Genomic DNA, 16,294 nt, shown 5'->3' on the forward strand with positions numbered 1-16,294 from the left:
ACTTACTAGACGTCTACCTCAAGTCTCTTGCTTATTATTAACGTTGATTACCTCGAATTGCCCAAGTTGGAGGATGGCACGTGTAAGTCCACGCCAAGAAATTCTTTATCTTATCTCTCTTAGTACGTACCCCTCCACTGCAATCCAGCGCAACTGTACTTGTACACTGCGGAAGCTCATCGCTTAGATCGTCATTTATTCAATACAACAAACATCCGGCAAACGTGTTTCGTCAAAAACACAGTCATCAATACCAGCATCAGCCTAGAGGAAACAGTCAAGACTATTGTTTGCCTCATCCTATCTTTATCTTTATCCGGCAACACCTATCGAAATAAGCTCTTTGGCACCCCTTCATGGTGGGAGGAGTCTCCGATCGATAGACTGAGCTTGTTGGAACTCACAGAAGACGATTGATTTTTCAGCCCCAGCCATGGAGACTTCACAACAGGGCAAAATAGATCGTGTGGTCGAATTCACGGGTCTCGACCCTATGGGCGATCGTGAGCTGATTCTTCAAGCTCTGAAGGTTAACACAGGGCAGACCCCTCAGAGTGAGCTTTGCCACTGACATACCTACTTGACAGCAAAGTAACTGGGAACCCGAGAATGTTGTCGGCCAATTCTACGAAAACGAACAAAGCGTACGAGCATTCTCAAGGCCAATTCGCCGCAAACGCTGATCGTATTGCAGTTTCGAGCAAAATATAAACAGCTTTGGGACGATTCTATGTTCACCGCAGATCGAGACGGCAACGACAATACGACTGGTATCTGTCAGTAAACTATTGCGCTTCCCTCCGAACGTTAACTGATCCCTTAGCCTTCCATGTCGAGTCTTCCGATCACAACGTCATTCAAGGCGTAACTCCCCCGTCAGAGTCGCACGCGTACGGCGCTCCTTCGAGACCTCCTTCACGATCAAACAATCGATCTCCCTTGGGTACGATGGTGGACTGGACTGCGGCACATGTGCCCGGTAACTCTCTTCGTCACCCCAACGAATATACGCTAACCAGGGTACACACAGGCGTTCCCGAGAGCCAAGCCCAAGAGGACGATGACATGCAACGAGCTATTCGTGAGTCAGCACAAGAAGCTGGACTACCGGTGTCACATCACGAGTCCGGTATTATAGGAACGTCGGAGCCACCGCGTCCTCACTTTGGTCCTGCAAACCGCGAAACATATGTGGCGGCCGATTGGGCCATTGTCCCATCCGATCCTACGAGGGAGAGGACCGTAAATGAATTTACACCGTCAACGCGAAAGAGAGCTCCAGGCGCGCCCGCGATGTTGGTAATCAGCAGTGTGCAAGGTGGTGAACATCGCCTCGGCGGGCTTCTCACAATTCTGCATAAAATTCCTCTTGCGCGGAACATACTCCTCGGCATTGGATCGCCTGCTACCACATACGGCTGTAATAATGACTGGTGGCGAGGACAGATCATTCTATCACCGGAGGTTTTGGCAAAAATGGCTGAAGAAGGCAGCTCAGACCCCAATCTGCACAAGAGCGGCAGTGCATTTGAGGACGAAGTGCACCGATTGATGGCGTTTCTTGACTCTACTGAACGTGGTTATGGCTCTATATCTGTTCTGGCTGATATTTTGGCGGACTCCGACACACAGGGCGTGGAGAAACAATTCTATGAGGCGCTCGGCAAAAGACACGCTGATGTTGTCCAGCCAATGATGCAAGTTGCTGGAGTGTCGTTATTTTACGGAGATGTTGAAGAAGAAGTCGCAATCTTTGGCCTTCTCGAGATAGAGCACTTCCAACATGAGTACAACTGCATCAAAACTTTGTACGAGGCACTTGATCACGTCATGTGGAGTGATACCGTGGGTTTGGATAAAATAGACGATGGGGCGAAGATGGCATTTTTCAAAGAGATGGGCGATATTTTGGTGTTAGATACCACTGGTGATGGGCCAAGCGATTCTTTCGAAATCCCCTTGGAATTCTACCCAGAAAAATACCTCATTAGCCGGAAAGAGGAGGCACGTCGAATCCAGCAAGGGTGGTGCCAAACAAAGGAACAGATGAAACTTCTTCAGGACAAGAAAGCCCAGCTTCTTAGCTTGGCGAACACTTGGGGTGGTGCAACCGATGATAAGGACACAGTTTTGAAAAAAGCGATCGATCAGTGGGACGGATACAGGAGTTATCTGGAAAACTTCCTCCGATTCAAAACTTTGGAGAAGTCGGGGTTCGATACGGATAAGTACCCTGACTACCGTACTGCTCCTCCAGATGTAGACGACAACGTGTATCTGGAATCTCAAAAGGTCACAGATGTGATGGACTATTCGGAGAGTTTACTTGTGGACCTTGAGACAAAGATGAAAGGTAAGTCTTGGCCTTGAAAGGCTTATACGCCCGTGGCTAAAATGGCCTTAGGCCTCGATGTAGAACTCGAACAGATCACAGCCAAACAGCGAGCGTTGGGGAAACTTCTTACAGTACCGGATAAACCAAGTCGTCCGAAACCCATGACCTGCAAAAGGTATCTCCTCCGCGGACTAGTTGCATCGCCTACCGTCTTATATGTCTGCCAACGGGAGGAAGCAGATCTGATAGATCTTAATGACGAGGAGACCAAACCAAGAGATCAATGGTGGAGGCTGGCTTATACCCCTTATTCCGGAGACGAGCCCGTTAGAGCCGAGGTAAGAGAACATGACATTGATTGAAACAAAGGAGATTAGTCTTACCAACACAATTGCAGAAAACAACTGTCGACGCAGTATTGGTCGATGTCTGGAACGATACCAAGAAACCAATGCTGATATACGCAACGGAAGACGCCCTTGGGACGCCCAAAGACCATCTATCATCCCAACTGGAACGATTTATCAAAATGGAAAATAAAGCTTTCCGTCAAGAGTTATCTAAGGAAGAATCCACGGCCAGCGAGTCCAAGCAGACCGGTAATTTTGAGTCTAGCTCGTTTCTCTCGCCTCATTCGTCATTTTCGCCTTCTAAGAGAAAGCATCGGTCTGATAGCAGTGGTTCGATGGACAGCAATCGTGCCTCGATTGGCAGTGACGATGATAGAAACGGATTCGACAACCCTTTCCTCCCTGATGACGACCAAAGAGTCGGTACTGAAATGTCGGATTACGTCCATAGCTTCACTGCTATGGAAGGTCACATCCCAGATTCACTAACAGGCCGTATTCAGGGTTCAACAGCTCCGACAGAGCCCACATCAGCCACCATGACACCGAGCACAGTAACAGCCGACTACTCAGACACCAACACTGCTTTTGCTGCGGAGGAGCCTCGAAGTCCTGAAATGCAAGAGAAGGCTAGGCCGCCTCCTTTTATGTCATTGTCGAGGAACCCATCAATGCGAGCGGAATCACCCAATTTGATGGACATGGACATCCCAGATGAGAAACATTAGGGGGCTCGGAGAGACGGGAGTTCACGAATGCCGACGTTTGCTTGGTAAGGGGTAACATTCTTCTTTATTTTGTTTTATTTTTATTTTTGGTTCTCAGGCGAAGACGGCGCGCCATTCGACGAAGGGTTGGCTGGCTTACATAGCATGGCCATTAGAATAGCATTAGAGCGCATGGAGTTTTGGGTTTTGCTCATGCAGCCTAGTCAGGGCCAGGTAGAGCATGCCGTCGAGCGAGTTCTTTATCAATACCAGCACTAGAGATATCTTGTACTACTGCCGGCGTTCTCTTCAAGTGAGTGGGACAAGATAGGGAATACAATCAACAGGTATTCCTCACTATGGCACCAAGCGAATCTTTGTAAGTTGTAGATTCTGTCTATAGAAAGCACGCCTGATAAACACACCCTTGCTCCATGTAAACAACACGCATATAACAGAGACCACCAGTCTTCCTGCATTCCCTCAATGTCCGTATCGCTCAATGCTTGCAATGCTCGTCCCATACCGAGTATGCGCATCTGGAACGCCTTAAAAATGGAATAAAATAACCTCGCTATGTCCATAGTACTGTAGATGAAAGAGGATGACGCGAAATGGTGTAGAAGGTAAAAGGCTTGGAAAGTAGCCAACCCATCGCTCGTCCTGGCCACGCTGAGAAATGTATGGCCTTTGGGGGAAGTCTACTTCTGGTCTCTGACATCATCGTCATCCTCGTCGTCATCATCAAAGTCTTCCATGTCCTCGTCGCTATCACTGCCGCCAAAGTCTTCCTCCTCGTCTGTCATATTCCAGAAGTCGGCATCATCATCAATGGGCTTTTGTGGCGCAGGTGCGAGCTCGGAGGGAGTGGGCATCCTCGACCCTGACGGGATATCCTTCTGAGACTTATCAACGATGTCCTTTGCTCGCTTGTTGTACTCGGTCTTGTTGTCGCGATAGAGGACGCTAGCATCGACGTTTGCGGGTGAGTTGATTTCGGGATCGTCAAGGAGGAGTAGAACGGATCGCAGGACCGATTCGACACCGTGAAGGACATTCCAACGCTCGCTGGCCAGCTCGCCTGACTGCTCGTCTTCGCCCGGCTTGTGGAGGATGGAAATGCAGAGATTACCGTCGGTGTAGACGTTGGGGTGACAGATGTTCTTGGTGAGGAATTTGAAGCTGGGTGGTTGGTAAGGATAATCGTTTGGAAACTTCATCTCGGCCCTGAGGTAGGCTCCGTGCCAGACGCTATCGGGGTTAACGACCCAAAGACCGATCTTCCAGATCAGAAGGTTTGAGTCGTCGGTCTTGAAGTGAAGACGATCATGTTAGACGATGTTTGCTCCATGGTGTACCAAAGGACATACCTCGATGTTGACCCATTTCTCCTTCTGAAGGGGTTGCAGCTCCTGCATGAGTCTCTTTTGCGCCATGATGACTGACTATCGATAACCAAGGTAATTAGGTGCGTGTGCGCTACTTCGCCCGTCCAACGACAAGAGTCCTCCAAGCGAGCGTGTGTTTGAAAAGACCGAAAGTTGCCGAGGAGGTGAGGTAGTTGGTTGTTGTGAGTTGAAAGTGTAGAAGAGTTGGGCTGGGCTTAATAAGTCAGGCCAGCGCCAGCGCCAGCGGCAAAAGGGAGTTTATTGACTGCCTGTGCTGCGCTGCGCTGTGCTGGACGGAAAGGGCGGTCGAGGAGGGGCGGCTTCGGCGATTGGACTTGTAAAAGTCGAGCAAGGTGGTGTTTGGATTTAGAAGAAGCCGGCAGGCGCTTCGCTTCCCTTCGTGTTGCTTTGCTTTGCTTTGCTGGCAAGTTTTGTTTGGATATCGCCCTCTTTTTGGGGTTGACAACGAGGGAGGGAGGAGTTTGTTTGTTTGTTGTTTACCTACCTATTGAAGGGGTTGTTGGGCTTATCGCTTAACAATGAGGCAACCTTGATAGCAAACGTGTTTGAGGTTTGGGACGCCCAGCAATGACGAATGCGGAAAAGAAGGAAGTCAAAAGAAGAAGCAGTAAAAAAAAGGGTGATGACCCTTTTGTAGTCTTTTCCTTTTCTTCTTATGCAAAACGCAATAGATATTGAGGTAAAGGAAGAGAAAAAGGCATGGAAAATCAATTACCTTCTGTACCTTGGGTAATCAATCAATCAAGACCTTACGGATACTTAAGAGTGCGTAGAGAGTCATTCACTTCGGTCTTGCCGCCGCCATCCGGAGACCGGAGCATAGAATCTACCTACTCTGAGCCGACCGGTGACCACTTGCACCTGCCACCTGGTTCTGTTTCTGATTCTGGCTCCATTCTCCTGGCTCCTGCCTTGGTTTGCCCCTCGTCTCGTGCCTACCTAATAAACTGCCCTTTCCCTTTCCTTTTCCCTTTCCCTTTCGGCGGGAAAAACTGACGTCGGTCCCTTGACCCCACACCTTCCTTACCTTCCAGGTTACCTGCCATGGCTGTGGAATCAGAACGTGCTCCATTTTCACTTCTTTGCCTTCCATGACAATGATTGTACCTGATCGACAAATTCTCCAGCCGTTGCTCTAGGGTTACTACTACTGTATGCGTGTTTGGGCTGATTCGGTATTGGCATTTAGACTTTGTTCCTGCAGTGTATCATCAACGTTTCAAGTGAGATTCCTGTCAAAACAATATGCAGGATTTAGGAGGGCCAATTGTGTTTCTTGTTGTGTCTCTCTTGAACTACCTCATGGTATGACAATGATGAGTATGTCCGTTAGGTCTCTTATCTAAATTGTGCAAATATCAATCATGAGTTTCTCAAATTTAGACCGAGTTTAGTACATAGCCTGGCTCTAGTATAAATTTTATAGACTCATCATAATCTTTAGAACTTTTAAAGAGCTTCTCAAATCTAGACCGAGTCTATTACACATGGTCTGGCTTTAGTATGAATTTTATCAACTCAGTATGACCTTTAGAATTTTTAAAGAATTCCTCAGATTTTTGAGTTTTAATGCATATAGCCTAACTTTAGTATAAACTCTTTAAACTCATCATAAACTTGAGAAGTTTTGTAAATATTATTAGAATTTAAGTTTAGGTAATCTTATGATTCCTATCACTAAAAGCACCCTAAGCTCCTAAGTCATAATACACGCAGTTGCCTGACCGAAAATTGTACACGAATGCGTGCCGCGACCCGTCACCGCCGCCCTTCTTCTGATACTTGAATCGCAGGTTTTCCAGCTCGTCATGGATCTCCCGGATGTATTTCCTTTCCGTATTCGTCACCGACTGCTCGACTTGTCGCCAGCCATCAACCTCTGAGAGGCAGGTCCCGCGGATTAGATCCATGACCTGATCCGTTGTCTCGATGGCCAAGATAGGGCCATCAAGGAAAGACTGTACCAAGCTGCTTGCAGTGCTTTGAGCTTGCTCCACAACCGTTCTACGGTTGAACTTTTTGCTCCGTGTTTGTGCCACCAACACACGAACCTCTTGCTCTTCCTTCTCGCCCGAGCCATTGGTATCTGCAGAGCTGTTGCCGCGAAGTTTCACCACTGTTCTTGAATCACGGTCTCGAAATTCGTTCCGAAGCCAAGAAAGTAGTTGTGTTGTTGGAATATCCGTATCAGGCACGTCCTTTCTTCCCAAGCTCTTGATCTTCAGCATTGCATCCTGTTTGATGATGATGAGCCAAGAATATTCCTCTTCGTCGTGTTTCGATAGCAAGTCTTCCAGTGATCCTGCATTATCGGCCAGCTCAGCGCTGATATTGTTTGCCCAGAGTGTCTGAAGCATTTCAGCACCCGAAGATCTCAACACAGCGGCATCGAAGCTAGCTACCAAACAATCACACTATCATATCAGTAAGTAAGTGGTGCGCGTATGGTTATGTGAATGACTTACTCGTCGAGAGTGGAAAATTCCGCTTGATTCGTCCTCGGGTTTCTTCAAGAATGATCGCCCACCGGCTTTGGGAATTTTTGCCAATCGCTCCCATGCCAAACTGATTCCAACAGCATGTTTATTCCCGATTTGGCCACCAACACTAGGTCGGCATTCTTTGATAAGTTGATCATACCTTCCGCCAGCAGCAAAAACCTCCTTGGCCTTCGTGTCGTAGAGGCATGAAATGAGGATGCCGCCTTTGTAAAAGCTTTCTCTGAAGCTGTTCAACGGATTGATATAGATCTTTGTTCCCACGCCCAGGCGCTTGCAATACTCAATCACTTCCTTCAGATGCGCGATCGTGGGAGAAGCTCGTTGGTACATATCGCTGCCCTCAAAAAGGGTCTTCAACCTGGAGAATGTCTTGTTCGGAGTGTCTATTCGCTGTTAGCTCTGAAGCTTCATATGTGTCCCTTACCTCACTCTCCGGGAGGGGGAGGGGGGGAGGCGGGAGACGGGAAATAAACGACCCCTAATGCACCAAAATTCGCTGGCGTTCCACCCATCGAGGGGTCGTATTTTATTTCCCCCCTAGCTCACTTACCTCTGAAGTCGAACTTTTGTAGATCAGAAACACTCATAGAGAAAACGTTGACGGACTGTGACCGCAGCTCAGCCTTAATCTTCTGCCAGTTGTGGCCACGAACGTTCAGCTTGCTCAGGACATCTGCCGCAGCAGGTCGACTACTAGGTTGAACTCCACAATAATCGAAGATGAGTTGTAAAAGATCCGAGTGTCCCAGATGGAAACACATAGGAGTTGTGGACAAGGAAGGGAATGCGTGGACGATTTCATCCATCACTTTGAGAACCTCTGCATCATCGAAAGACAGGTCTGACGTTTGGGTGGTGAAAATATCAAAATCAGCTTCTCCAATCATTAGTGGGTGGCCTCCATCGTTCTTGTCCCGGAAAACGTTGCCAAATGTATAAGTTCGTTCAGCGATTGGATCATTAGAGCGCTTAGCCATCATCCTTGCCTTCCCAAGTGTTAGATCATAAGGCAGCTGGAGTAGGTTGCCCTTAGAATCCAGCAGCTGGAAAGCGTTGTCTCCATAGTGCGGAGATCGGGGATGTATGCTGCTTTGTGGTGTTTCCAAAGCACCATGGAGACGGAATATCGAGATAAGTTCTTGTTTAACCAATCCTTGTTTGTGCAACTCCTGTGGGCTCAGCGTCTTCACAGACATGTCCCAGGCAAAATCCTTAATGGGTTCCATAGGCACTGAGAACAGCCTCGAGATGACTTCGTGGTAGTGCGATGAGCGAGGATTTGTAAGCATAGTAAGAGCCCGTTTGCCTTTCCGAGTCTCAAGCTGAATAGGTAACTCTTTATCCTCAAGAAGGTTGGTGCTCGAAGGCCTTTCGTTGGGATTGTGGTTGACCAAAGACAATACAACGTTCGTCTGAGAGTTGTCACTAGGCTTGAAGTCCAATGGTAAAACTGGTTTCGGCTGCCTAAGTTGTCCGAGAACAGTGTCCTTTTCCATGCCCAGCATAGGGTGATAGCACATCTCGAAGAAAATGATACCCAGAGAATACATCTGTACTTGTTAGTTCAGGGTAGCATGGCCAGAGTCAATCCACTTACGTCAACTTTGGTGTTATATATACCGTGTACAGTTGATCTAATTTCGGGCGCGGAATAGTAGGCAGTGCCAATGCTTCTGGTCATGTCGTCTGGCTCCATACCGTTTTCGTTGGCTCTCTCCACGGAGAACTGTCCACGTATAGCGAGTCCGAAATCGCCGATCTTCACATTACCAATACGGTCGGGACTGCTAGTAATGAAGATATTTTCCGGTTTCAAATCACGGTGAACGATGCCAAGCCCATGAATGTGGGCTAGACCTTCCACAATCTGAGAAAAAAGGTGCCAAATTGCTAGAGTATCCTTGTAAAGATCTCTTGCGATGATATCTCTGAGGGTCTGGCAATCGTGAGCAACTGCGTGTAGGAGATGTTACCAGACTGTGTTACTTACTCGTTTCTCGCAGTACTCCATAGCTATGTACAGCGTCGTTATGATTGAACGCCGAGACCGAGCAAGTCGCGATACCCTGGCGTTTGTGCCTCCATCAACGGAAGATAACTCGTTGTGATCAAACATACCATCCTCAGATCCTGCCTCCTCTTCTGTCTCGTCATCTTCAGAGCCATCGGAGTCGTCATCTCCATAAACGACGTTGGCATTGGATGACATGAAATCAAGACCTCCAGTATTGTTAGTAGACTCAAATTCAATGTCCGCAGACAGGTTTCCCTCAGAGTCATCTTCAGAAGGGTCGCTAGTAGATGTGCAGTCTTCGGTATCGGAGTGACCAGGAAGGCGTTCGACCCACGTGTTGTTGTATCGTACAACCGCAGGGTGGTTGAGTCGTGACAAAAGTTGGACCTCCTTGATAAGCTCGTCCAGGTTGGTTTCCGAACGTGTTTTAATCTTCTTGATGGCATAAACCTGGCCGTCTAGCTTCATCCTTGCCTTGACTACCTCCCCGAAACCACCTTTTCCGAGCTTGGCCTCCTCTATGAAGTCATTTTCGTACCGCGAACGAGAAGAACGTTGACGAGCAGTCAAATCAAGTAAATCTCTTTCTCCAAAGTCTGGTGGCAACACCGAGGGGTTCGTGGATGGGGCTGCGGGAGAATTCTCCAAGAGAATTCGAGCGTCTGTGGCTAGGAACTCGCTGGGTCCAAACACATAAGCTCGAGGGCGTTCCTGCTCGTCTTCCTTAAAGAATTTGCTGAGTAATTCCTTTAGAGGAAGGGACAAGGCAAACGATTCCATTAGAATCTTGGGTGATGTGAACGTTTGTTGCACGTTAAAGCCAAAGATCATTTGGACAAACACGACACCAAAATCCCAAATATCAGTCTTGGATGTATACACGGGATTGGATCGACCAGCGATCTCGGGGGGTAGCCAGTAGGCAGATTTGCCAGTCTTCTGCTGCAGGCGTCCTGGCTTGTTCGAGGAGATGGAGTGAATTTCGCTCTGATACCATGCATCGGAGATTTTGGGGACGGTTTGTCCATTTGACTCTCGGAACAGGAGAATGTTTCCCGAATGGATGTCTCCGTGAACAAGTTTCTTGTCGTGAAGAAAATGGAGTGCATCTAGCAGATCACGGGTCCATGAGCGTACTTTGCCAATTCCAGGCGTTGAAAGCTCCAATAACTCCTGCAAAGAGCCCCAGTCTGCCCAAGGCAACAGGATACTAATTGTGCACGTGTCCGCGATAGCTGGATCCATGGGGGAGTCTTGAACCTTGAAGCCCAAAACCTGAACGAGATGGGGATGGTGAAACTGTTTGACAGACTTCAGATCCATAAGACGAGACTCGAGATTCTGTACCTGAAGGCTGAACTTTTTGGGGTCCTTATTTGTGGTACGGATGACAGTCTGTTTCAGTGCCATAGGCAGGTTGCCAAGCCCATTGTTCAGCAAAGGTCGGACTTCGTAGATGGTGGATACAGGTCCCTGCCGAAGGTGGCGTTTGCTTGTAACGGACTTGAAGAAGAGAGTATTTCCTGACTGATCCGTAGCGTTACATAATTGCTCGAACTCGATGATTTCTTCTGCCTCTGAACTTGTAGAAGATTGCTGGGGGGTATTGCTGGGACGGCGGTTCGACTCCATGGCCTGTTGTTTATTCTGATAAATGTGTTGTTGGAGAGTTAAGGCCATGGCACGCTCTTCTTCCTGTTTTTCTTCCCTTCTCTTGCGCGCCGCCCCTTCCTTTTCCTCCTCTGCCAACTTCGCTAAGGAAGCTTCGTGCCGCTCTCGTTCTTCTTCGAGGGAAGGCAGATGTTTCCCGTTTGCCTTTGCTTGCGCAGCATCCTCAAGGATATCCCGTACTCCTTCCACGATTTGATCGATCATTTCTTGTGCATCCTGTGCGAATAACTTGGGCTTCGTTTCTAGGTATTTCTGGATCTTGAACGTCGTGACTTCCTTGAGGTCGTAGTTCTTCATGGTAATGATAGGAGGAGATTTCGGGTAGGTCGCAGTCATGACAAAGGACAGTGTGCAGGCGAGCTCTTCATCGGATGATGCCTTTATCCGGATATCAAAATGTGGTTCTGGCTTCTATTATAGGGCGTGAGCTTCAAAATTGGCCAAGGTGATGTGTCTCGATAAGGTAATAAGGGTTCTTCAAAGGTTACCTTCCAGGCGTTCTGAGTTTCGGTATGCATAACGAAGTCGTCGCCGTAAATGGCCTCAAGGGCTAATACTTCGTTCTGTTGTAGCTCTTCATATTCGATTTTGTTGTTGGCCTCCGAGCGTGCAGCTAGCAAACCCGGGAAACTTGACTCATTTTTGTTGTGATTCTTAAGACCCGAGGGCGTAGTGTTCCATACCCCAGATTGCTTCCCCGCCATGTCTGCACAAAGAGGAAGAAGTCACAGCCAAAGCTGCGACTTCTACAGGGAAGAGGCCATGATGGCGATACTGAAATGGTAAATGATGTTGTATTACGGATTTTATAAGGACATCCAAGGTAGGGTTGAAAGATAAGTAGGGGAGGAAGACGAAATCCCCTTCTGACGTTGGCACAGCGGGGTAGTTAGTAGCTACTAGGGAGGTAGGAGCCACTCTTTTCCTCGCACCCCTACCTAAGGTAGAAATCGTCCCGTCTCGACCTGGAGATGCTCAACTTCAGGTATCCTAAGGTTATGATTATCTTATCTAAATATCATCATAAGCTTAGACTTGCTACTCTTAGCTTGGGGTCTAGTATTAGACAGAATTAGGTGAAATCCATGTATATTTTTATCCCCGAATCCCTCCATTCTCTTTAGGGTCTTCAATATCCATGTTTCCATCTTAAGTTCTCGGTAGTGGCTGCCAACTCAATTGGCGACACAAAGGCGGTTTCGTTTCATCGAATTACAGGCGGCCACAGGGCTGATGAGGGGTCCGCTGAGGCTGTCCATTGGAGCTACCGCCTGGGCCAACAGGCGTCTCTACACTAGGGGAGGAAAGAAAACTTAGGATCTTGGTCGTAAATGACAAAAAGACGTAGGTAAATTAGTACAAGCTTAGGATCTTTGCCAGGTTAAGGATAACCTTTGCTGACTTTATTTTGACATCTTATATTAGAGTCTGATGTTTTCTTGCTCCCTGGGACTATAGTCCAGGTCATGCATCAGACTGGTTAGATATCACTTCAATCTTAGATCGCCTTAAGGAAAATAGGGAACACGGGGCTCTTCATTAAAAGGACAACTGACTCCGAGATTCAAGTCTAATCATTATCTCAGTAATGCTTCCCATATTCATGGCAATATGGTCCCAAGCCATGATAGCTTGTAATGTCGCTGCAGAGAGACTGATATCTTGCATTAGCTGGAAGGCCAGCCTCTATTTTGGCACTAGCGTGGCTCTCATTGGGTAGAAGGCCCTGGTGGGACAGGGGCGCCAGGCTTCGGCGTCTTTGATCTGCGACAGGTGAAAGTAAACATTGAAAACGAAAGTCAACATTGACATTAACCAATTTTATCCAATCCTATCCTGCCACAATTAGACGGCCAACAACATAACACGGCCGACGAGGAGGATAAATGTTATTTCAACGTTTATGATCGCTTATGCGAAGGACTTCCCACTTCAATCGGGCGCCTGACATTCGCATTCGCGCTTACAATCAACGTGCCGCAAGATGTTGGGTTGGATGTTGAGACGCGGCGAGAACGCGCCAGAACCGGTCAATGATGGAGGTATGTCTGCACGCAGACATGATAACAGATAAAATTCATTGACTTCATTTACTAGATACCACCCAAATCGACCAGCCCGACACCCCCGCGCCTGTTTTCGCTGCTAGAGCATTCAAGAGTGCATTGTTTGGAACTCCAGCACGACCTACCAACCAAAGTACAAGAGCTGTAGCAAAAGATAGAAATGACAAGACAGCCCAAATGTCTCGGACCCCTCCTCGACCACAAGGGATTCTTCTGACCCCAGGTACTGGGACTACGAGACGAAAGCGCGTATCTTTTGGACAAGACGTCAAGAAGAATAACAATCTCAGCAAGGAGCCAGAAACGCGCCAACGAACACGACTAAATGACGCTTTGGAAAAGGCTTCCAAATCGGTAAATCAGAAGAACACAACACAGCAAGACCAGGATGACTCTTCAGATGAGTGGGAAGAAGCTGATGACGAGGACTACTGCACACACGACATTACGGTTGATCTTAACGAGCCTCACTCGCAGTCGGGCAGATATTGGAAGGAGGAATTTGAGAAATACCACGAAGACGCCAAGGCCGAAATGGAGAAGCTCCTCAAGTACAAGCAACTGGCGAAATCATATGCCAAACAAAAGGATGCCGAGGCAATTGAGCTCGCCGTTAAGCTCAAGGAAGAACAGCAGAAAGTGATTGAGATGGAAAGGCAGATTGCCGAAGGTGCTTCCAAGATAGCCTCGAAGCGAGTCGACAGATCAGACGAAGTCAGCTCCGAGCTTTTATCGACACTCACGAAGCAGACAGCCCTGGCTGTGCAGTATCGAACACGCGTCCAAGAGCTTGAGGACCAACTTGAGGAGTTCCTTCGAGAGCGGGAAGACGACACTGATGCCGATCCCAAAGACCGCAAGCGACGACAAGCGACATCACCCAGGACGCAGAAAACCCTTATCGAGACACAGCGCGAACTGAGGCGAGCCCGAATGCAGGTCAAGGAAGTTGGCGAGCTTCGTGAGCAGATATCTTCTCTGAAGAGTCAGCTCAGAGCGGCGGAGAAGCGTGCTACCAAGGCCGAGGCAATGAACGAGACGAAGACTACACAAGAAAAACCCGAAGTCGAATCGGTGCGCGAAGGTTCACGAGCACAAGAATTGCGCGCCCAGCTTCGTGAAGCAAGAGAAGAAAACAAGAAGAAAGATGAGGAGCTACGACAACTAAAACAAGAATTCGAAGCTTATCGCAATGAAACTCAAGCCCACAATGCGGACACAAATGGAGTTTTGGAACGGGCACACACTAAGATTGCGGAACTCAAGAAGGAAATCAGGATCCTCAAGGCTGGGGGCAATGATGCTTCTGAGCAGAAAGACAACGCAACTCGGCCTAAGAGCTGGCATATTCAGACAGACGCGGGGCGTCTGGCAGACGAGACCTCGAAGCCCAGAAACATCGATGTGGGTGACAACCCTAAGAATCCAAGGCATAATATGGAACGACGAAGCTTTGACTTGACCGAGCTTGGAAATGACACCATGGAGCTCAAGGCCACAGACCCAAACGTTCCCTCATTACGCCAAAAGTTTCACGAAGATGCTGTGCCAAAGGTTACTAGATCGGATATCGGCACGTCAAAGCCAGTATCGTCAAGTCTTGGTGATAAGCCAGACATTGGCCGGCCTAGATGGCAGCCATTTGTTCCGCGATCACCAAGAAATAGGGCATATCTTGGCGAAGAAATCACCAAACGGATTGAGAACGGCGGTGCGACTCCCGGCCGAACTGGCCTGGAAGACATCGCCGCGCCTGACCTGCCCGCGCTAGCCAAGTCAATCACTCGCTCGAAGCGCATTGCATCTGCCGAGAAACCTGAAGAAAGAATCGACTTACTCCACGACCAGTATGCACGTGTAGGCGGCCCAGATCCCAACAGCACATCGATGGCCAACGCGCCAAAGAGCGTGCTGCCGCCTGAGCGTAGAGCTGCTGCGATTGCAAGAATTGAACAAAGAATGGCGGAGAAGAAACGAGCACGTGGAAGAAAGGCATATGATAAGGAGAATGTTCGACCTTGAGAATGATAATGTACATACGATGGATACCTTGGGTGTGATATGAGTAAGTGAGGTGAAATACCCTGACTATTGACAATTGTTTGTCTTTCAGTCAAAAAGACTGAGTTGGATTGGCATTCGCGCGGAGTTTAAGGGGTTTTCCTCGAAGGAATTCTTATTGTTGGATTTACATGATGATGATTGTCATGGTTTTGATAAGTAGTAGTTTTTTAAACCTCGATGGCCTTATCTCTGAACGAGCTACTTTGATGCTTAACTTAACCTCTAAAAATACCTAAACTCATGATGCCTTCACAAATCCTGACCCCAGATGCGGCTAATGTTATTCAAGATGAGATTTTTCAGCTAGAAAAACGTCTTCAGGATGCTAAAGCGCGTCTGAACAAAGCCCTGCCTTCGCCACACCTGTCTATGGCTACAGAGCGTAAGACTCATCTCAACCTATAGATAAGGACCATAACTCACGACCCATAGCTCATTTAGCCTCGACAACTCATTTTCTACTTCTTCTCTCAGACTCGGCACTTCCATTAGGCTCATTTGCCTTTAGCAGTGGTCTCGAGTCTTATCTTGCTCACGAACCGCGTGCCTCAGCGTCGTTTGCCTCCTTTCTTCCTTCATCTCTTTCATCGTTCGCCGCGACAACGCTACCCTTTGTCCTAGCCGCGCACCGCGACCCGGAGTCTCTTCCTCAGTTGGATGATCAGCTCGATGCTGCTATCATTTGTACTGTTGGTCGACGTGCGAGCGTCGCGCAGGGTCGTGCGCTGCTAGGAATATGGGAGCGGTCGTTCCGTGCCAGCTGTCCAGATGTTGATGGGAAGCCATTGAGGGAATTTGCAGCGTTATTGAGACGTGAAAGTCAGAAGGAAGTGCCTCTTGTGTCTGCGCATCTGGCGCCACTGTTTGGTGCGATATGCGCGCTTGTGGGACTAGGTTTGCGACAGACAGCATATGTCTTTATGCTCAGTCATGTTAAGGCGTTGATATCTGCTGCGGTGAGAGCAAGTGTCTTTGGACCCTATCAGGCGCAAAAGGTATTGGCTGGGCAGCAAGTACAGAAGATGATCGACGACATGATCGATCGAGAGTGGAATACTCCCGTTGAGGAGGCTGGGCAAACCGTGCCTCTAATGGATTTATGGATTGGACGGCATGAGACATTGTATTCTAGAATTTTCAACAGCTGATGTCGTATGCTGTTTGTGGTATCATTATT

The 16,294-nt window shown here is 48.2% G+C and overlaps 5 protein-coding genes across 5 annotated transcripts; 3 read left to right on the forward strand and 2 right to left on the reverse strand.

Annotated features, from left to right (window-relative positions):
- Positions 1-433: 433 nt before the first annotated feature.
- On the forward strand, positions 434-3,413 carry J7337_006835 (uncharacterized protein; the record flags this gene model as incomplete). The annotated part of the gene is made up of 6 exons (XM_044824494.1): positions 434-529; positions 588-644; positions 716-770; positions 824-2,353; positions 2,405-2,673; positions 2,733-3,413. The coding sequence occupies 6 exons, from the start codon at positions 434-436 to the stop codon at positions 3,411-3,413; spliced, it is 2,688 nt and encodes an 895-aa protein (XP_044680151.1).
- Positions 3,414-4,093: 680 nt separating this feature from the next.
- J7337_006836 (uncharacterized protein) lies at positions 4,094-4,828 on the reverse strand (the record flags this gene model as incomplete). The annotated part of the gene is made up of 2 exons (XM_044824495.1): positions 4,094-4,702; positions 4,763-4,828. 2 exons carry the CDS (start codon positions 4,826-4,828, stop codon positions 4,094-4,096), a joined length of 675 nt encoding a protein of 224 aa, XP_044680152.1.
- A 1,661-nt stretch (positions 4,829-6,489) lies between these two features.
- Positions 6,490-11,691, reverse strand: J7337_006837 (uncharacterized protein; the record flags this gene model as incomplete). The annotated part of the gene is made up of 6 exons (XM_044824496.1): positions 6,490-7,215; positions 7,267-7,685; positions 7,853-8,852; positions 8,900-9,238; positions 9,293-11,398; positions 11,476-11,691. The coding sequence occupies 6 exons, from the start codon at positions 11,689-11,691 to the stop codon at positions 6,490-6,492; spliced, it is 4,806 nt and encodes a 1,601-aa protein (XP_044680153.1).
- Positions 11,692-12,971: 1,280 nt separating this feature from the next.
- J7337_006838 (uncharacterized protein) lies at positions 12,972-15,075 on the forward strand (the record flags this gene model as incomplete). Its single annotated transcript, XM_044824497.1, has 2 exons — positions 12,972-13,029; positions 13,085-15,075. The coding sequence occupies 2 exons, from the start codon at positions 12,972-12,974 to the stop codon at positions 15,073-15,075; spliced, it is 2,049 nt and encodes a 682-aa protein (XP_044680154.1).
- A 285-nt stretch (positions 15,076-15,360) lies between these two features.
- Positions 15,361-16,265, forward strand: J7337_006839 (uncharacterized protein; the record flags this gene model as incomplete). The annotated part of the gene is made up of 2 exons (XM_044824498.1): positions 15,361-15,499; positions 15,739-16,265. The coding sequence occupies 2 exons, from the start codon at positions 15,361-15,363 to the stop codon at positions 16,263-16,265; spliced, it is 666 nt and encodes a 221-aa protein (XP_044680155.1).
- Positions 16,266-16,294: the final 29 nt, after the last annotated feature.

Source organism: Fusarium musae, chromosome 5, assembly GCF_019915245.1.
Source record: "Fusarium musae strain F31 chromosome 5, whole genome shotgun sequence".
Lineage (NCBI taxonomy): Eukaryota > Fungi > Ascomycota > Sordariomycetes > Hypocreales > Nectriaceae > Fusarium > Fusarium musae.